Raw genomic sequence first — 22967 nt, 5'->3', positions numbered from 1 at the left:
TCTCTCCCTGAATCAGTTGTACAGGCTGATACATTAGATAGCTTTAAGAAGGGGTTGAATGGCTTTTTAGCAAGTAAGGGAATACAGGGTTATGGGAAATAGCTCATAGTCCAAGTTGATCCAGGGACTAGTCCGATTGCCATTTTGGAGTCAGGAAGGAATTTTTCCCCCTCTAAGGCAAATTGGAGAGGCTTCAGATGGGTTTTTTGCCTTCCTCTGGATCAACTGGCAGATAGGTAGTTAATAAACAAAACAAAAAAAAAAGATTTAACTCGATGGACATGTGTCTTTTTTCAACCTTACTTACTATGTTACTATGTTACTATGTATTTTGCCACATGTATGAATCTTTGTGCTGATTTGTGTATTGGGCAATAGCAAAATTGTTAAAGATGGTAAGAATCACAAAATACATTTTTTCAAAAATATATTTCGGCCAATTATGCATTTTTATCCATGACATAAATTATGCAGTTTACATCAGGTAGAAAGAACAATAATTATTCCCAAAATATATAATGAACAGTAAGATCCATAGTGTACAGACAAGAATCTATATTTACCTTGTACATTATATAGTGAATAAAGTACCCCCTCTTGTAAAATATAAGGATATTATAAGTTACTGAGGAGTTTCATGACCATATAAAAACACGAGGCTGAAGACCGAGTGTTTTTATACATGTCATGGAACTCCGAAGTAACTTATAATATCCTCATATTTTGCAACTGGGGGTACTTTATTTATTATAATACATACGTTTCAGTGAGTCATGTGACAGAAATGACATCAGAACTCACCGTTTATAAGGATATAATTTACAAAATATTCATAGGTTTTGTGTATTAAATTTATTTTCTTTGATGCATAGTATGCCACATGCCAGATAACTTGCTCAATTGCTAAGGTAATAAGAAATCAATATTTTTAAGAAATACTATAAGAAAAATACAATTAACGAAGTTTAAATGGGACAAAGAAGGGAGACAAGAAGAACTGTAGACAGCAGAATAAGATTATGGTTTATAACTAGGAACATGTGCAAGAAATGTATCCGAATCGTAATTAACGGGCAGATTTATAAATAATCAAGATTGTGTTTTGAATGCAAAGCAAGTTTTTTTTATGACAAAAGATATGATGGGATTTTTGCATTAGAGGTTTTTCAAGCAAAAAAAAAATTGAAATGAATATTTTGCCTTATAAAAGCTGTAGAAGTTTAGCGTTTTCAATTAGTTGGCTCTAAATTCAAGATTTTTAATTTTTTATGAGTTTTTCCAAATTAAAAAAAGATAAAAAATTAGGGGGTTATTTATCAAGGTCCGAATTTATCTCAATATTGGCTGCTATACAAACTCCGATCTAAGCCGTTCAGCTTTTTAATGCTTCTTTATTACATTTTCCCGAAAATTTGCTTTGAGGTAGAAACTCAGATTTTTTTGTGTTTGTGTGAGTACTTCTCCATTGGGACTATGTTTATAAATATACATAGATATGACACCAAATTAAATAATCCATGTTGAACAAGCCATAAAAGCGGTTCTGACTGCCAGTTGTAACGTAATGCAAAATCTGAGGGAATGATGGGACATGAGTAAGACTTTGGTTTAGCTTTATTTGTTTAAAGTGTGTTTAAAGCATATATAAATATAGCTCTTATAGCCAAATTAGGTTTTCATTAATCATATTTCTTTTCCCACACAAACTTTTTAACATGCTTAAACCTTGATTCTTTAAATGGATATTCTAAAATTCTTATTCTGAGCTACCATTATGACATAGGGATTCTAAAATTCAGTGCCTGCAGTATTCAGCTTGTTTTGAAGGTTTTCAGTTATAAGAAACAATTGGAAAGAGTTAATCTTGGCAGATAAGTCAGCTTTCCCTTAGCACAAAGAACTTTTCTAAACTTTCATTTTGGATGGCAATATAACCAGATTGTTGTGATAGATGACTTTGATATTAAGCAATGGGAACTTGCCTACAAAGGTGGTTTGTAATACCTGAAATAAGCTGAGAGATGTGAGCTTACTTGGCTTGGTAAGAATCCCCAGCCTATCTTGCGATACCTCAGAAAAATGTAAGCTCTTAAGAAGAAGCAACTTTTATAGATGGCTTTATTGGTAAGTGGTAATTGTCCAGCTTGGGAGTTGTAAGAGAACAAGTGAAAACAACTTAAAACCATAAACTGAGAAATATTGTTGAACTGGGATTGTTTTTTTCCTTTAGTTTGGTTCTTCCTTGCATTCACTTAGATAAAGTGAAGTAATTTGGAACATATCACTTGGTTAGACTTGAATGACAATGAAAATTAAAGACAAGTTGCAAAAATAGGCAAACAAGTTACCAATTTTGGTCCTTGTATCAAAAAGTACATACATTTGAATGTAAAAATATATGTTGCTTGATGTATAATTTACTTCAATTGCAATGTACAATTTAGTTTAAAAGTCATTCATTCAAAACTTCACTTGGGGTACTGCATCTTGGGTGTGCAGCCAATATCAGCATAAAGCACTTATCATATTTATTAAAAAGCAAGGGTCTTATTGAATTCATTCTTACCACATTTGTTAATAAGCAAGGGTATTATTGAATTCATTCTTACCACTACCCATTCACTGTTTCAGGTGTCACCCATTCAAAATGAGCAAACCCCTACACTTTCACTTACACCCACACCTTCCTCAAATTCTACATTTTGCCCCTCCCCCGGGCTGTATTCCGTAGGTATGCCAAACTTTATTACAGATGCCAGAGTACTCTCCAATGAGAATTAACCCTAAAGCATTTATTTTTCTATTATGCAGAGGCTATTTTGCAATTTTGCTTTCAGTTGTCTCTGTACTGTTTATGGGTTCAAAAGCAAAAAAAGCGACACTCAAATGAAACCAAGAAGATGACTTTTAGGGGCAGACTTATCCATGGTCGAATTTTGAGTTCATGGGAGTTATTTAAAACTCCCATGAACTAAAATTCTGCCAATTGCAAATTTGAATTTTTGAAACTCGGTTGAATGGGACCCGCAAACTTCAATCAAATCCAATCAAAATCCAAATCAAATTTGAATTGAAATCTATTCAAGATTTTACTCCGAAAAAAAATGATCAAATTTTAACAATTTAAAAAAAAAATTGGCCATAAAAAACATCGAAAATTTGAATTAAAAATTCGAATTCAAAAATTAAAATTTTCACTTTGACTCTTGATATAGCTGCTTCTTATTGTATTCCTGCTTAAATTACTAAAACCACTGATCTTAGAGGACCTGTAAATAGTTGGATTTTAAAGCAACTGTGAACAATTCATCACTGTGGTTGTTGAAATGCAGATTCCATCACATTAACCCTTTCAGTTCTGGTGGTGGCAACTTCTGCCAACACCACGCTAGGTAAAGTGTGTATCCATAGACTACAATGGGTCTATGAAGCTAGCAACCATATAACCTACATTCAGTGGCAATTAAGTAGTTAACCCATAATTATAAACATTTGAAGCATACTCCCATATACACAAAAGGAATTTGCTTTGAAAGAGGTATTAGCCATCCCGTGCATCTGTGGATTTTTTTTAGATTTTAATAATACCTAGAGGGCTGAGAATTGACCATCCTATGTGAGCAGAATAACATATATTGAGAAATTGGTGTAGTTTGTGCCTCTATTGACTGAAGGTGTCTTCAAAAAGTAAAGAAAATACCAAAAATCAAAAGATTTTTCAGTACAATGCATTATACTAAAAAAGCTCAAGGAATTCAAATGGGGCAAGCAAGGTTTGCCAACTTGATGAAGGCTGAACCTGAGTGCAATGAAAACAGCATAGAGATTACACTTCTCTTTCTAGGTCAGACCTGGATGGGGTTGCTGCACACAGACAGGATAAACCATCACCCTGGAAAGTTTATGTACTAGTGTTAAATCACATAATAAGTAAGGTACATAAATATATGTATAAATATTTATTAGATAAATACTGAGATTAGAAGAATGGATGCTACATTTTCTGAAGGTCAAACAGTTGTTTACTGGTAAAAACAGTGAATCTATGGGATTCTCTCTTTATACATGTTGTACTGCCAGTTACAAAAAGCGTTAGCAAATAAGTAAATTCAAGGTTACGGGTATTGATGTTTTTAATGTTATGATGTTTATTATTCTTTCTGATGTAGGAATGTTGACCCCTTTTTTTTCTGGAGTATATTGAGGGCCAATTCAGGAGGTTTTTTTTCTTCTTTCTCTCAGTATCTCAATAAATGTGAACAAAAAAGGATTTTGTATAAGGGAAAGAAGAAATCACGCATAACAGATTTCATCCTCAAAAATAAATAAATACATTAATAAAATGACTATGATACCCCATATAGAATATAGTATATTCGTGCTACTGTAAAATAGCATATTGTATGATGAAGACAAAAACTAAAGTGCAACACATACTTCACTCATACTTTAAATGCAAAGTTGAATCTCTAGCCAACAGCAAATTGTAAATATTTTTGGTCAGACATTGGGGTATTGGTCAGTTATAAATGCTGAATCCATAGAAGAATGCATATAAGGGAGAATGTAATTAAAAGTCACAAGCATTACTAAAAACTGCGTTTTTGTTAATGTTTAGCACTGCATGCAATGTAAAATCAGTCGCTGGCAAATATTACATTGCGCATTTTCCCTAAGCAAAAGTTTAGCGTTAACACCTGCTCTGGAGTTTCGTTAAGTATTTTGACCAGAAAGAGAATTTGAAGCACACATTATTTTACATAAGAATTGGAAAATAAAGTCCAAGCAAGTTTGTGCTTATAAAACATTAGAGATGAAAGTCACAATAATTCACATGAGGCTCAACACATACAATTACATCAGTGAATCAAGGCGTCAAAACAAAGCCTTGTGATTGGTTAGCTTGAATGCATGGTTAATAGTGAATAGACAATGACAAGAGTGGGAATAAAGAAGTATAAGGACCTTTATAAGACAAAAAAATATAAAAAAAATATTGCCTAAACATTGCCAAAATATTAGAATAACAAAAAATTATTTTTCCTTAGTGCCTGTTTAAATTTAAAGAGATTGGGGCTCATTTATTAACGCAGCGCAGCGCTAAAAAGAGCGCAGTGGCCAGACATTTGCCCAGCGCATGCGAGTATTTAATAATGTAGCGCACGATACCTTAACAGTGCGATTTGTGCGCTAATGTAGACACAAGACAGGTGCGACGTGTGAAACTGCGTATCAGCTGTCGCAGTGCTTATAATAAATTGTGCGCACAGGAAGATACCGCAAAGGTAAGGATTAGTTGTGCTCATGTATGAATGCGCTGCTTTAATTAGTTGCGTCACATATTGCGCATATTGCGTTCACTTAGACGCATCTGCATTTGTTTCTGTGCTAATATTTGTTTGGTTGCAAAGGTGTTTAGCCTACCTGATACCCTTAAAGGAACCTTGGTCAATATAAACATGTTGGGTGGAAGGCGTGGTTAATATGCACTTTACAAGGGTTGTTCATCTTGAATATACTAGCGCAGCTGGGCAGGAATGCGCATTTTGAAGAGCGTTACTATTACGCCACGAAGAGGCAGGCGTAAAAATTGTGGTGCTGTTGCCCGGGTGCAGTTTTGCACATATACAGACGCAAATCTGCGACGGCCGCAGTGCAAGCGCATTGTAGCCACGCCCACAGCCACGCCCCTAACAACCACGGCATCGTTTGCGACATAAATGCCCAATCTTTTGCGCAATGCGCATAAACAAAACCATCGCAAAAGCTCTGTGTTATGCGCAATATCACACAAATATATTAGCGATCACGCTTGTGATGGCGCAGACAACCTTTTGCGTCCACTTATGCGCTGCGCTGCTTTAATAAATGAGCCCCATTGTGTACTGTTAAGTTCCTTTTCTAACCATTTTTCTTTGGTTGAAAAGTATAGTTATGCTGGAAGGGTAGGCGCAAAAGTAGGGAAGGATACAGAGCTCATCTTCAAGGCAGATATACTTGTCAATTGAGAATAAGCAGGGAAAAATCATTCAATTCTGGCAGTACTAGGCGACAGACTGAGGCAGTCGGATGGGGTGGAGTTAAGAAGGAATTGGTTATTTATAATGATGCCGAATTCCCGTGATTTGGCGCCGGCGAATAAATTCACGAAAATGCAGCGAAACTTTGCCCTTGGGAATTTTTTCCCGTTTCACGGGAAATTTTTCGGCGAAGTAAAACGGGACAAATTCGCCCATCACTAGTAGGGATGGACGAATTTGACCCGTTTCATTCCGCCAAAAATTTGCCACCAGCGAAATATCACCGACGCCCATTAAGGTCTATGGGCAGTGAAAAAATGTTGTTGCGCGGTGAAATTTTGCTTGTCTTTTTTTTTTTTGCCGAACAACACCATACAAGTCTATGGGCATCATTTTGAAAAAATCCGCCCATCCCTAATCACTAGTTATTTGCACACATGGGATTGGTTATTTACAGACATGGGACTATTTCAATAAACATGGGTGAAATGAAAGAGATAATGAAAGAGGGGATGATGACCAACAGCACGACACTGAGAAAATAAAGTTACAATATTTTCTGCAAGCAAAGCTGCAATGGGTGTCAAATACAGGATATCTTAAAAAAAATGCATTGTCGACCACTGTGAGATTTTGGTCCATTCTATTAGATCCCACTTTGTTACTGATACAATGAAGAGGGATTTCTTTCTAAGTCCTCTATTAAATTCTGCTGGTCTGTGCTGTCTTTCTTCCCTTGCATAGATAATGTCATCACACACAAGTCGGTAATCCCTTTTTCAATTCCTTCTGGCTAAGATCACTTGCTAAATTTCATCTTGAACCTTTGCCCCTTAATGACTAATCACTCTTTGTGCATCATCCATTTTGTGCATCGATGTACATTTTTTAAGCATTTACTGCTGAAATTTGCAATGACTTGTGACACTTGTGTTAATTAAGTTTCTTTTAGCGTTTGCACTACATTGTTCTTATGTCACTGCCTATGCAATTAATGTTCATGCAGTGTAAACAATACATCCTTCATAGTTCTGTCAATACCTTTTACATTGATAACTTGCTCGTTTTTCATTAGAAAGTTAACAGAAAGGATAAAAAAGGAGAGTGAACGTGACTATATTTGTAGATATTTAAATGATCAAGCATTTAGGAAAATTAAAAGCAAACGGTATTGCTGCATCCCAGCGAAATATAGAGAAGCAGTTGTCTGATGGTAATTACACTCATTCATTTGTGATTTGCAAGTCATCTTATCAAACTGAGCCTGTCAGCTACAAAGAATTTGATTGCAAGGGCATGTTCACATGGGTGGCTGTGTTTTAGGGGCTTTGTTTCTGTGACTTGTTGCACAGTGAGAAGCTAATGGATATTTCACTAGTTCATATGCATCACATCTGATTAAATATTGTATGCTGTTCAGTGCACACTAGTAAATAGCTGCAGAGAAGATAAAACTGCTGCTGAATTGTGTTCAGCTATTACAATTACATGGGCAATTGTCACATACACTGCCAGTGGCGTAACTACTGGGGGAGCAGGGAGTGTGATTGGGCCAGGGCCCCCCAGCAGCTCGTGCGCCACTAATTGCGGCCGTTTCTGGTAGGGATACACCGAATCCAGGATTCGGTTCGGGATTCGGCCAGGATTCAGCCGTTTTCAGCAGGATTCAGATTCGGCCGAATCCTTCTGCCTGGCTGAACCGAATCAGAATCCTAATTTGCATATGTAAATTAGGGGTAGGTAGGCAAATCACATGACTTTTCGTCACAAAAGAAGATTTTTTTTCCATATTGTCCTTTCATATGCAAATTAGGATTCGGTTCGGTATTCGGCCGAATCTTTCACCAAGGATTCGGCCGAATCCCAAATAGTGGATTCGATGCATCCCTAGTTTCCGGGCGTACAGAGAGGGGCGGGGGGCCCGGCTGCACGTCCCGCCCCAGGGCCCGCCCCCCTCTAGTTACGTTATTGTACACTGCCTTTGATTATATATGAAAGGGGGTAATACAATATACAGTAAGGGGGGTTATTTATTAAGTCTGAATGCTAAAAACTGAAAAAAAAATCTTTTTTTTACCATAAGATCAGAATTTTTATGGGAAAAAAGAAACTGAATTTGCCATCTTATTGTATACTTATTGTAAGTCAATGTGAGAGGTCCCTATTAGTGATGGGCGAATTTATTCGCCAGGCGTGAATTCGCGGCGAATTTGCGCGATTCGCGTCCAGCGAATAAATTCGCGAAACGCCCGCAAAAATTCGCCGGCGTCAAATTTTTTTTTTCAAAAAACGGACGCCGGCGTCAAAAACGGGCGCCGGCGTCGAAAAACGGCCGCCGGCGTCAAAAACGAGACGCCGACGCCGTTTAGCGAATTTTTCGCCGTTTCGCAAATTTCGCGAATTTTTCGGCGAAGCAAAACGGCGCAAATTCGCCCATCACTAGTCCCTATCCTAATTTCCTAATTGGAAGTTATCATGGTCTCAACTGGGTTAAGTATGTAGATAAACCGCACCTCTCACCTTTCCTATGGTATCACTGCCCGGATGGTGCAGATCTCGGCACACGTCAGTACAATGTAGAAAATTTTGAGAGAATCGCACAAACATCATACAGTATGTGTTGCAGGTGGGGAGCTTACCCCATTTTTTATTGTAATCACATGTGCATCAACGTTTCTGGGAGGATTAACCCTCCCTTCGTCAGGATGCACTGGGTTTAGCCTTAAGATCCGATTTTTTCAAAAACCCTAAAAAAATCGTACAAGTCGGGGAAAAAGCCTGAAATAACCGTATCATAGAATTTTTTCAGGTCTTCCCCCAAAAAGTCTGAAAAATTTGGATTTTGATAATCCCCTTGGTTTGGTAATGCAGTATATACAACATTATGGAGCTGATAGCATGAACCTAGATTCTAATTTGCCCCTTACAATTAACTATAACATACCCAATCAGAGCTTTTAATTCATTTTCTAACTTATAATAGACTTGACCAAAACTAATTGTGGATTATTTTCTGTGGGTGATTGTACTAGTGCAATATTCTTTGAGCCTCCCCTTCTTAAGGTAGAAGTTTGAGATGGGGCTTCTCCATACCATACACCCATTCCCAATTAAACTCAGTTTGGGTGAAAATATTATTGTCCTGATTTCCGACAATCTTGAAGAGAAGTGTGCACAGAGGTTGCTAATTTCCTGTAGGAAAACTGCATTTACATTTACATGTTCACACTAGTATGTAGCATATCAGTAGAAAATTGTCCTGTGGATTCAAATTATATATAATATATATATATATATATATATATATATATATATATATATATATATATATATATATATATATATATATATATATATATATATATATATACAGTATATATATATATATATATATATATATATATAATAGGATCCATTATCTGGAAACCTATCATCCAGAAAGCTCTGACTTATGCGACAGTGGTCTCCCATTAGACTCCACTTTGAACAAATAATTCACATTTAAGAAATATATATTTTCTTTTTCTCAGTAATAACAGTACCTTGAACATCATCCCAACTAAGATATACTTATTGTTTATTGGAGGCAGAACAATCTTATTGGGTTTAATGTTTAAATCATTTTTTAGTATTTAATGTAATGGAGATCCAATTACAGAAAGATGCCTTATCTGAAAAAACCCAGGTCCCAAGCTTTCTTGATAACAGTTCCCATACCTGTATTTCAATAGCAGTGCTGCTTCCAAATGTAGATCTGGTAGGAAAGATTCTGAGTTGAAAATACCCTCTCATCTTAAACTAAGCTTAGGGCACTGTCTCATCGGAGAGCTAAGGGAAGGTATAATAATATTAGCAATTGCAACTACGCAGCCATGCAGTAGTCATGCAGTCCTCTTAGTATATTAACAAGATAACGAAAATAGTTCTAGATGGAACTGAACGTGCATCTTGGAGTCTTCCATGTAATTTGATGACATATTTAAAGTGTTCTCTAATATATTAAATAGGGCTTTAACTACAATGTTCAATAGGGTTGTCACATATGAAGTAGTATGCTTTAGCCACAAGGATAAATGACCAACACAAATTACGTTCTTTTTTTTTTTTTGCCTCTCTTTCACCTCCTCTTCTCTGTTCCTCTTCATTAGGATTATCATCATTTAAACGGCTTTACAAACCAGGGAAGAGTTGTTTTCAGTACAGATAAACAAATCAGCAGATATTTGATTTTCACCTTGATTCAGATCAATTAGAAAAGCTAAATCATCTGCACTTTGATTGGCAATTAGCTGCGAAACAGCTCTAAGAAGATCCGTATAATCGGTTAATTTGGATTCACATTTGCAATACATTCTGATAACTACTGTAGCTATCAATGGCAGAAAGAGTACAAAAGCAACATTAAGTTACAACAAATTAGGTTATATCTATGAATTTCAGCGAAATCGAAACTATTGCAGAATGCAAATTTGTAGGTGATCTGATTTATACTTTTTACACATGATGTTACCGTGGCAGCATTAGGAAAGCATTTACATAAGCGCTATTTTCCCTGCAAATTAGCCAAATATCACATTTGATATAAATATGTTAATGAAATGATTTGAAACATTTTTAAATGCTGTGTGACTGTTTGATTATATTATATATATTAATTCTATACAAGGACAAAAAACCTGTGATGACAAGATGGATTTAACTGAGACTATCTGAATTTGTGCAAATTAGATAGATTGCACTGTTAATGATAATAATAACAACACTCGATCATAAAGGTATCTAAAGTGAAATACTGTGTACATTTTAGAGAAATTCTGTTACTGTTTGATTTCTTGATATTAATAATAATAATACATAATGTGGCAAGAACATGTAGTTCTGTACAATAGAAAGAGTGTATGCATCAAACATGGAAATACTGATGATGCAGGAAAGAGAGATCAGCTCGTTGGAGCTTACCATCTAATAGAAGGATGTATGGGACACAAGGTGGTGGGAATGAGATCAGGAGCAAAAAGGATCTGGGATTCAGTATTGCACTTGATAGGTGGCAGTGTCATATACAGAATGCTAGGATATATGAGAAAAGAAATGTAAATCTACATTCAAAATAGGTAAAGCAGTATACATTTTTAAAAATAGTGAAAATAGATAAAATTTACTAAAACTGCCTATTTCTAAATTTCATAACCTTTTGGCCTCGGGAGGAGCCCTCAGCTACTCAGATGCCGCCAGGTCTTAATTTGAGAGGAGCAAAGCAAGTGTTCTGAATGAGCAAAGGGGCATGTTCGTTTCCAAGGTTTAGGATGGAAGGCAACACCAGGTTCTCACAGATTAAATGGTAAATCGTAGTCAGTCAGGCCGGGTCAGTGCAAGCAGAGTTCACAGAATGGTCAGGCAGGCAAAGGTCAGGATTGTCAGAATTCAGAAGAGTCAGACAGACAGGGATCAAAAACTGAATGCAAATAGACAAAATCACTTTCCAGAAACTAAACAGGTTAGACCTAACAACTGGCAATGATTTCTAGCCTGAAGCCCCTTTAATTACCTTTGAATTTTGCACCAAGTCGTGCACCATAGGAGAACTGCCACCAGGGAGAAGAGGATCACTGTGGACTGGCCGGCCCACTATACCACCAGGGTCCTCACACACATTTACATTCATACACTTTTACACACACATTTTAGTAGATTCCCTTTTATTTAGCTTTTTCTTAATTTGCACACATATTTACACATATAAATACTTAAACACTGTCACAGAACTTTACTTTTTTTCCTTTTTTTTTATTTTACCATTTTGTGTTTTGTTTTACCTTAAAAAATGTTTATTTTGACAGCATGACTATTGGGTCATCTATTATGGCCACCTTTTTGAATTCATCAGAACAGATACTTTTTAAAAATATGGTTCTCTGGGGGTCTTTCAGGGGACTCTGTTTTCAGCAGATGAGTTGGCAGGTGTGAAAATTAATTGTACCCTTGTTGGTTTCATCAGAATGTGTACTTTCCAAAAATATATGGTTTACTGGGGTCTTTGTGTCTTAGGACATATAATACGCAGTTAGGGGGCTTTGTTTACAAAAGCTGACTTGGCAGGCGAGAAAATTTATATGCACCTTATTCATTCGGGGTCCATACATAACACATATTTTGGTAAATGTATGTATATTGGGCATCAACATGTTCAGGAGACCTCTGGTGTTCATATTTAGGGTGATTTGCCTCTGTACTGTACATAAAGAGATGCATGCGGCAAATTGTAACATTTTAAGTGATTTTCTGAAATGCCATAAAACCCACTGAGTTTAGGATAGCAGTTTTATAGTTTGGTGTTGAAAGATATATTTGTTGGATTTGTCAGAATGCGTACTTTACATGAATTAGTGTATATACAAGCCATCAAATTAGTATGCACAAGGTACATTTTGGGGCCCATACATGTAACATTCTTAGGTAAACCTATGCACATTGGGCATCAGACTCCTGGCCTTCATATTTAGGGTGATTTTCTTAATACCCAGTGATATGTGACAGATAAGAAGCTTTGACATTATTTTAAGAAATTTCATCAAAATCGCCAACAGCTTTGTGGTTTGGTAGTTTTGAAAAGAAAGACATGTACCCATCTTGGATTTGGGGAATGTGCATTTTACAAAATTATATGACTTTCTGAGGTGAACATAAATGTTTTACCCCGCATAAAACGTGGTAATCGTGTTGATTTTGCAGTATCTGGAACAACAGAAATGATAAATCATATGGGGCATCTTAATTTTGGGGCCCCTAGAGGCCACATGCTTAGGTAAACATTTTGGGCATCAAACTGTTCAGCAGACCCCTGGCCTTCATATTTAGGGTGATTTCGGACCTAATTATTAGTGATGAGCGAATCCGCCGGCAAATAAATTCGCTAAATGGCCGAGAAAATCTGCAGTTTCTCTTGAAATTAGTAAATTTTTCGGCAAAGCAAAACGGAGTTCAGAGAAAGCAGAGAAACGTTAAGTTGTTAAAGTTGTACATAATTTACATGTACAAATGAGACACCCCATGGAAGTAACAAAAGAAACTCTTTCGCTGGGTAATCAATGTATTCATCAAACATAAAGAAAGGTCAAAAGTGTCATTTTTTTTATTCATTTACAAGAAACATGCTTTGAAATTGAATTAGTTTTCATTAAAACAGACTAATTAACTTAATATTCAGTCTTGTTTGTGAATGAATACGAAGAATCACATTTTCATTTTAATGAAGTTGGAAGCTAGTTATAAAAGCACATTTGTGTGGAAATTTACATCTCACAATCACTTTGTGTTCTACAATTAATGCAGACCAAGTTAATATTGATGCAGTGAAGAGAATGTGCTATGGTCAATTTGCATTTTGTCACTTCTGGTGAAGGCATGAATATAGATTAGATGGATATTAGTTAGTCTTTGGAAAAAATGTAATGTGTGAATCTAGTGAGAATTTCTGCAAATTGAAAAAGGCATTTTCAATAATAATAAGGTAAAAGAAATGGTATAGCATACATGTTTATTTAGATAATTTTCCTCTGTCTAAAATGGATGGACTTCTGATTTTAATTCTCCTAATATTATACTTCATTTTGAGACCATAGTTCAGGTCAGCTTGTGGCATGTGTGTGTGTGTGTATATATTAAGCACCAGCACTCAATTTAAAAAAGCTGAACACTTAAAAAAATAATAAAAAAAAGGCCAATGCCAATTTACTTATGAAAGAGACTGTTGCTAGCTTTCTTTTGCACTCTATCGCCAGACGACTTTTCGCTCTAGCGAATCGTTGTTGCTCCACAAATTCACTAAATTACAGATTTTGCTGAACGAACCACTTTTGCCAGAGTTTCCTTTGGCACCTCAGACCAGGCGAACTGCTGAAATGAAGTTACATCTTCCTCAATCTGATGTCAATGACATCATATCCTGTACCCCGGAAAGTCATAAAAGTGTAAAAAACGCAGACGACTTTTCTATTTTTAAAGCGGGATTGCCTTCAAAAGTCCAAATTATTAAAGATTTTTTTAACACATGTGAGGGGCATGCCACATTTATTTTAGGGTCGGCTCATGTCAAGGGCATTAGAGGAGCTTTTGTGTCTTTATTAAGCTCCCTTGAACATTTGTAAAAAAAAAAAAATGGCCACTTCAAGCATTTACACCAACATCTCTAAAAAAGACATGTATATGACTTTTATGCGTCTCCCCTAGTCAAATTGCCTTAATGTAAGATTACTAGTGAATTTTTGCTAGGCACAAACAAACACTCGCGAATCTTTGCTATGAAATGCTCGCACTGAAGAAGTATCGCTAGCGAAAAGTTACCAGCATTTGGTGCCCAGGATGCAACCTCGCATTTTAGTGAATTAGCATATATAATATATAGCATATATAATAAAGATAAATTCCAATATATGGACAAACAATCCTTGTTCTTTAAAAAAGGGAGAACATTTTTTAGTAGCTCAATGCACAAAGTGTTTAAATGTACATTGTATATTAGTAATGGGCAAGTGTAGAGGATCTCTTGTCTTTGTCTATGCATTTTATGACCCCGCCCTCACTGCACTCCCGCCTACTATTTTAAAATGTTTAATGTTAAGAACAACACAATAACACACAAACTGTCAAACTGCATATTTGACATATTTCAAGCTATGTTTGCCAGTTTATATAGCTATATGCTTTGGGGGATAACTTGCCAAAGTGCAAATCAATACTGCCTGTGGCAACATCACTCTTGTTAACTTGCTACGGTACTATCAAGAGGTGCAACCTTTAGTGAGTTGACATCTCTTTATGGACCCTTATGAAAAGAAAAAATAAAGAATTTGTGTTACAACACAGACAATATGTATTAATATGTATTAATACTCAAAAACACTTTAGATAACACAGATATAGAACAATTCATACATCTTATTGGCAGACTAGAACAACACAAAAAGATAATGGTCAAAACATAATATATAATTCAAAGTTAATTATAATCCATCCTTTTCCTTTTTAATATATTATATATTCATATATATATATATATATATATATATATATATATATATATATATATATATATATATATAATACATATTAAAAGATAAACAATGCATTGTATTACAGGTACGGGACCCGTTATCTAGAATGCTCGGAAACTGGGGTTCAGATAAATGGATCTTTCTGTAATTTGGATCTTCATACCTCAAGTCTACTAGAAAATCATGTAAACATTAAGAGGCACATTTACTTAGCTCGAGTGAAGGAATAGAATGAAAAATACTTTGAATTTCGAAGTATTTTTTTGGCTACTTCGACCTTCGACTATGACTTAGACTTTGAATTGAACGATTCGAACTAAAAATCGTTAGACTATTCAACCATTCGATAGTCGAAGTACTGTCTCTTTAAAAAAAACTTCGACCACCAACTTCGCCACCTAAAACCTACCGAGCACCAATGCTAGCCTATGGGGACCTTCCCCATAGGCTTTCTAAGTAATTTCTGATCAAAGGAAAATCGTTTGATCAATGGATTAAAATCCTTCGAATCGTTCGTTTCGAAGGATTTAATCATTCGATCGAACGAATTTTCCTTCGATCGCTCAATCAAACGAAATGCGGTAAATCCTTCGACTTCGATATTCGAAGTCGAAGGATTTAACTTCGATGGTCAAATATATAGGGTTAATTAACCCTCGATATTCGACCCATAGTAAATGTGCCCCTAAATCAACCCAATAGGCTGTTTTTGCTTCCAATAATGATTCATTACATCTTGGGATCAAGTACAAGATACTGTTTTATTATTGCAGAGAAAAAGGAAATAGTTTTTTTAAAAATTTGATTATTTGGATAAAAGGAAGTCTATGGGAGATGGATTTTGTGTAATTTGGAGCTTTCTGGATAATGGGTTTCCAGATAACTGATCCCATACCTGTATATTTTTCCTTTTTCCCCCACTATCTATTTTTTATATTTCATCCATGCCTGTCCAAGAAATGTCTCTAAAATGCAAACAACCCCCATCTACAAAAAGAAAACTAAACTTGAATGCTACATCTGTTGATTAAAGATGCTGGGAGTTGTAGTTTGCAGCAGCTGAATAGGTTGCAGACTGCCAGTCTATACAATTCACTTTGATAGATCCCTTGGCACTTTCAACACTTGTAAGTTAAATGGGCACCCTTAATCGAGGCTTTCATCCTGAATTTGATCTGTCTAAAGCTTTTTCTGTACCTTTTTATGCTTCTAAGCTTTTAAACAGAAATTCCTAAAACTAAACCTGCCACTTCGGTGAGCTGAAATGGAGGATATTCATGCTTAAAAGCCTTTCAGGATCATGAGTATACTGAATATAAAGGGAAGCCTTGGGGAAAAGTTACACATTTTCTTAAATGTTTTCTTTTCTTACTGATACAAACCAGTGGCATTAGATAGAGTACAAAAATGGAAAGGCATTAGCTTCATAGACCAAACCATTTTTCTACTCATGATAAGTGTAAATAGACACTAACACAAAAAATAGCATTTTTATCAAATGTATATATGTTTGTACTACCGAACTCCAGCATTATACTACATTAAGGGGCAAATTTACTTATGGTCGAATATTCGACTGTCGAAGTTAAATCCTTCGACTTCGAATATCGAAGTCGAAGGATTTAGTGCTATTAGTTCGATCGAATGATTGCACAAAAAATCGTTCGATTCGAAGGATTTTAATCCATCGATCAAACGATTTTTGTTAGACCAAAAAAAGATAGCTAAGCCTATGGGGACCTTCCCCATAGGCTAACATTGACTTCGGTAGCTTTTAGGTGGCGAACTAGGGGGTCAAAGTTTTTTTTAAAGAGACAGTACTTCGACTATCGAATGGTCGAATAGTCGAACGATTTTTAGTTTGAATCGTTCTATTCGAAGTCAAAGTCATAGTCGAAGGTCGAAGTAGCCAAAAAAAACATTCAAAATACAAAGTTTTTTTTCCTCTATTCCTTCACTCGAGCTATGTAAATGGAACCCTAAATTGTGTGTACTAATTAAAGCATGTGCTTGATCTTTGATGTTAGTGGTGCAAAAAATGTCCTAATGAAAGGAAAGGTTTCCCTTGTAAGTACCTCCTAAATTGAATATTTATCTTTCATTTTCCCTTTAAAGATTTCCCTAAATAAAAGGTGGATGAGGGGGTTATGTATCAATTTGTGAATCAACTTGTTATTTAATCTTGAAAATATTTCGCAACTTATCTAAATGATTTCTTCTGTCACTCTCAGGAAGCTGCTTAGATGAGTAGTGAAATATTTTCAAGATTACTAATCAAATCTGGTTGCTTTAGAATACTACAGGTATGAGACCTGATATCCAGAATGCTCAGAATCTGTGGTTTTCAAGATAAGGGGTCTTTATGCAATTTGCATTTCCATGCCTTGAGTGTACTTATGCAATTTAAACATTAAATTGAACCTCATAGGATTGTTTTGCCTCTAGTTATGGGCAAAATTGTCCCGAAAAATTTGCGAAACGCATTGAAGGCAATGTGCGACAAAATTATTTTAATGCGCGTCAATTTTGCCACCTGCGACAATTTTCATACGCGCATCTATTTTGTCCAAATGCATTAAAGTCAAACGTCTGAATATTTTTTATGTGCTACAATTCTTATGCATGCAACTATTCTGACGCGCACCCACATTTTTTTGCCTGCCAAATGTATTCGTCCATCACTATTTGCCTCCAATAAAGATTAGATATAGCTTAGTTGGGCTCAAATACAATGAACTGTTTTATTATTATAGAGAAAAAGCAAATCATTTTCAACAATTTTAATTATTTTGCGAATCCACTGCAAAATTTCACTGTGACAACAAAATGCAAATTGACTTCAATGTATATTGTACTCATTATGCCTTTTAAAATGAAGGACTTTGTTCCCTGAAGAAATAGATTTGAAAAAGCTTAGAAGGACCTGAACTGTGTGTTTGAGTAGGTGTTTTCCATTTTATGAGGTGCAGCTGACAAGTTTTCAACACAACCCTCCGCTGTAATTTGATAGCTGTTTTAAAGGCCAATTCATGTGATCCTTGGTAACCTAACCAAACTAGAAGAGCTTTCCCTATATACCATACGTATGGGTAGTTTTAGTTTGCACATTAAAGCTGTTGGTGTGACAACAGGTCCCCAGGGCCCATAGAACCCCAAGTGTTATATTCACCTATAATTCAAGGGCTGGTCAAGCAAAATCAGTTATTTTCTTTTTGCCAAAGTTTTTGCAGGAATAGATGATTCTTAAAATAATTGCATATACCATTAAAGACACACTATCTTGAAAACTAAGTTCGGAATATCCATATATAGCTAATTCAAATTTCTCTAAAGAAATGCTTTAGTTTGTAAGCACAAGATATTTTTTAAGACAATTCAGTGTATAATTACTTAACATAGTGTGTGATTTTCTACATAGGATAATCCATGGGGTTATAGAAATACGGAATATTTTATAACACAGCAGATACTTTCTGTGTAATTATGGTATGCTAGATCTAGATACAGTAATTTTTCTGTTAACCTTGCACTTTTTCTTTATGTTGCTGGAAACTGATGGAAAGGTAGATTTGAATACAGGCAGAAAATGTAAAATGTAATATACCAAAACATGGAGCAAGCATCAATATGAAGGCAGAGTAGTTAAGAATATGACGAGACAGCATTCTTGATGAAAAAAAATACAATAATTACTGACCCAAAAGCAAATAATGGACCAGGCTCAATTTAATAAGAAAACGTTATCTCGCGGTTTATCTCCTGAAAACCCTATTGAAGTCTAAGCTGAAATCTGGAATTGAATTTGGAGATAACTTTTTCATCAAAATATATCTAGCCCAGTATAAGGAATCAACTTTTCTATTCAATCCTTTAAACTACAGTTTTCAGACAGTCGCTCTTCTTGACCAGACATGTGTTTGGGTAACCATAGGTATTAATAATATAAGAAGCTTAAAACATAAATAACATTTGCCTTGTAATACTCAAAAATAAGAAGCAACCACACAAGGCTCAATATCTTTATTCTAAAAACAAGTTAAAGGGATACTGTCATGGGAAGAAAAAAAAAATTCAAAATGAATCAGTTAATAGTGCTGCTCCAGCAGAATTCTGCACTGAAATCCATTTCTCAAAAGAGCAAATAGATTTTTTTTATATTCAATTTTGAAATCTGACATGGGGCTAGACATTTTGTCAATTTCCCAGCTGCCCCTGGTCATGTGACTTGTGCCTGCACTTTAGGAGAGAAATGCTTTCTGGCAGGCTGCTTTTTTTTCTTCTCAATGTAACTGAATGTGTCTCACTCGGACATGGGTTTTTACTATTGAGTGCTGTTCTTAGATCTACCAGGCAGCTGTTATCTTGTTACCTTTCTATTGTTCTTTTGTTTGGCTGCTGGGGGGGGAAGGGAGGGGGGTGATATCACTCCGACTTGCAGAACAGCAGTAAACAGTGATTGAAGTGTATCAGAGCACAAGTCACATGACTTGGGGCAGCTGGGAAATTGACCATATGTCTAGCCCCATGTCAGATTTCAAAATTGAATATAAAAAAAATCTGTTTGCTCTTTTGAGAAATGGATTTCAGTGCAGAATTCTGCTGGAGCAGCACTATTAACTGATTCATTTTGAAAAAAATATGTTTTTCCCATGACAATATCCCTTTAAATGCACAAGCTTCAGTTGTAACCTACTATAAGGAGTTTATTCATCAAAATGTAAAATTTCAAATTTCTGTGAATTGTTTTTTACTCTAATGAATTCAAATGTACTCACAACTCGATTGGGAGGTTATTTATGAAAAAACTTGAACGTCTAATATTCAATAGAATAATCCAGACCCAAAAATTCTAATGAAATTTGAACTGAATCCTAATCCAGTTTTCCTCCAAAAAAAAAAAAAAACCCTTGAATGTCAGGAAAGCAATTAATATGTTAAAATGGTTCAATGGACCTCTGCCATTGTCTTGCAAATAAACTCGGCAGGTTTTATGTGGCGAATATTCGAATTAGAACTTTCCATGGTTGAGGTGTGATAAATCTCACATTCACATTTAAATTCAGATTGGTGCTTTTAAATTCACAAATTTGTTAATTTTGACAAAAAAAATTCATAAAATCGAACCTTAATAAATCCACCCCTAAGTGTGCTTTACTGATGGCCCCTGCAATAAATCCTACAACTCAGTTTTAATGAAGTTAAGAGTTTATAGTATACGTGTAGACAAAAGGGGCACAACTGAGCCATTATAAGTTGGACTGGACATGGTTAAGGGAGAAAACCTAATAATAAAAATCAAAGCATCTGTTATAAGATTATAAATATTAATAGGTGGCATAGTGATTAAATAATATTTTTGGAGTAACAACATAAAATAGGCTAGGACAGTTCAAAATAATTAAGCAACAGAAAGCAGCCTTGTTCATTTACACAATTTAATAAATATCTTCACTTTGAATTTTTTTCCCATGTATGTGTCTATATGGGCCCATATAAAATTAGGAACTTTTTAATGGTGTCAGTTGGTACTTACCCTTTTAAACATGAGTTCATTAATAATCACATGGTCCATTTATGTATTTCTATTTGTTACAGATGAGCTCAATGAAGATGCTGAGGCCGAGACTTAATGGCATTTTATTTAAGTTGACATTTGATGAACACATAAGCAACATCAAGCCTGATATAATAGCTGTAACACAAGCGTGTGAAGAACTAAAGAAGAGTGAAAATTTTAAGAAGGTTGTGGAGCTTGTACTACTGGTGGGGAACTATATGAATTCGGGATCCAGAAATGCCCAGTCATTTGGATTTAATGTCAGCTTTCTCTGCAAGGTAAGGTTTTAAACTCAAGGTAAAGGCTCGGGTTTTTACCGCATGGTGTATGGTATAATTCCTCAGCATAAAGTAAATGAAAATATAACACACAGCTTGTGAAATTCCTTTGCTTTTCTCAGTGCCCAAAGTAGGCCTGGTCAGTCTGCTTGGGGCTAAGCAACAAAACCTGCACCAATATTATCCGTCTTTCTTTCACAGTCCTTTGTACACAAGGGTTTTTGTTTTGGTGCTTTTCTTTAACACCCTGTAGAAAGACTTGCATGTCACCGACTGCAGGCACCATCAACACCTCAATTGCACCTGTGACTCCACTTTATGCAGAGTATCCGTCTGCTGCAGTAAAAGCTAGGTGTGTACCTGGGTGGAATGGGAAAGCCCACCCTGTACCTTCCCTCCCATTCCAGAGTCCGAGCCCTGAAAAACTAAGAAAACACAGTAACTGGTGTTGCTGCCAAATATCCCCCAGACTCCTTCGCTGACACACACACACTGCTTAAAGGGACCATGGGGAAATATACCTCCCACCAAGGACCCATCCCTGGTGTCCTCTACAATATTATCTATCTATCTATCTGTCTATCTGTCTATCTATCTATCTATCTATCTATCTATCTATCTATCTATCTATCTATCTATCTATCTATCTATCTATCTATCTATCTATCTATCTGTGACACCATGTCACCCAGGCTTAAAAACTGCTTTGCTGACTGGTTTATATTATGCAGTGAATATTAAAATGGCACAAAGGAGAAAAGGGGTTTTAGCATGTATTTGTATCTTTATTTTGCCAAATGAATTATTCAATAGAAAATTATTTAGGTATGTATGTTTCCTTTATTTATGTATTTATCATGACAACATCATTTTGACAGTATTTTTTTTTTTTTTTATGATCTGCCTTACAAGTAAATGCTTTTTGGCAACTCAATTATTAAAAGCTCCAATAATTTGAAATAAACTTTTGCGTCAACAAAGAAAATGAAGGCTCGGCTAGGCAAAACAAAAAAAGGGCTGCTACTTCCTACAAACTGTAATTATGAATGACACTGCAAAATTAAAGGAATAAGTGAAATTGAAAAGCAAAAGCTTTCACATAATTAAACCAGTAGTCAGTGGTTATTTATGCAAGCGAGTCAGATGCAGTTAATCTGAACTACTTTGTGGCTTTATTTATTTTTTTGTCACTTTGGGTGAAAAAGAGATTGTGGATTAAGATGTCCTTATCTTAATCAATGGTGGATTAAGTTGGTTTCATGTATATTTCACATTAAGGGGTCCATTTATTAAACCTTGATTTTTTTCTGGTTGAGGTTTTTAAAGGGAAAAAAACCTACAATTTTTAGAGATGTATTATACCCAAAAGCTGCTAAAAATCCAAATCCGAAATATGCCATGTTGAGGTCATGTAGAAGTCAATGTCCCTGAAGTTGTTTCTTGACATTGTGATCTACTCTGGATAATGCAAAAAATGTAGGGGTTTCAGTTGCTAATCTGAAAAAGTTGAATTTTCACAATAATATTGTGATAAAATCGAGTTTTCGGAGCTTCAGTTGTACGATTCTATTTCACCTTGATTTTGATTTTGTTGCTACGATTTTTTTGAGAAAAATTATTGATAAATGAGTTAATATCATGGAAGGGAGTTTGGTTGAAGTTGTCTTCCAAAAAGAATGAGATTAAATCATTATGCTAGCTATTGGTCAATGTCCATGGTTCCTGTTAATTCTCAAAAAGAGGTTAATGGTGTTCTACCTCCAAGACCCTAGCTCCTAACTCACTAGTTTGGTAAGTAAGTTGTCATCATTTTGAATTTTTATTGATGGTGATACATCAACTAAGTCCTTGCACCTATGATTTATGAAGGGGGCCTCAATAGGAGCACCTGGGATGTTCAGCATTGCCCAGATTAATATCATTTGAATTATTTTAATAAACTGCAGTTATTTAGGGTATTTGGATTAAAATTGGTCATGGGTTAAGACTGAATAAATGAATAACGTTTACAACTTATCCCCAGCCAAAATAAGAAAGAAAGAAACACACATACTGTATG

At 35.5% G+C, this 22967-nt stretch overlaps 1 protein-coding gene across 3 annotated transcripts in view; it reads left to right on the top strand.

The window, feature by feature from the left end:
* Window positions 1–22967, top strand: part of diaph2.L (diaphanous related formin 2 L homeolog) — a 774648-nt gene that overhangs the window by 401691 nt on the left and 349990 nt on the right. For all 3 annotated transcript variants that reach the window (XM_041572752.1, XM_041572751.1, XM_018229885.2), the window contains one exon: window positions 20669–20908. In XM_041572752.1, coding sequence (XP_041428686.1) covers window positions 20669–20908 — 240 coding nt within the window. The remainder of the gene's footprint in view (window positions 1–20668; window positions 20909–22967) is intronic.

This window comes from Xenopus laevis, chromosome 8L, assembly GCF_017654675.1.
Source record: "Xenopus laevis strain J_2021 chromosome 8L, Xenopus_laevis_v10.1, whole genome shotgun sequence".
Lineage (NCBI taxonomy): Eukaryota > Metazoa > Chordata > Amphibia > Anura > Pipidae > Xenopus > Xenopus laevis.
This window is presented reverse-complemented; position numbering and strand designations above follow the sequence as displayed.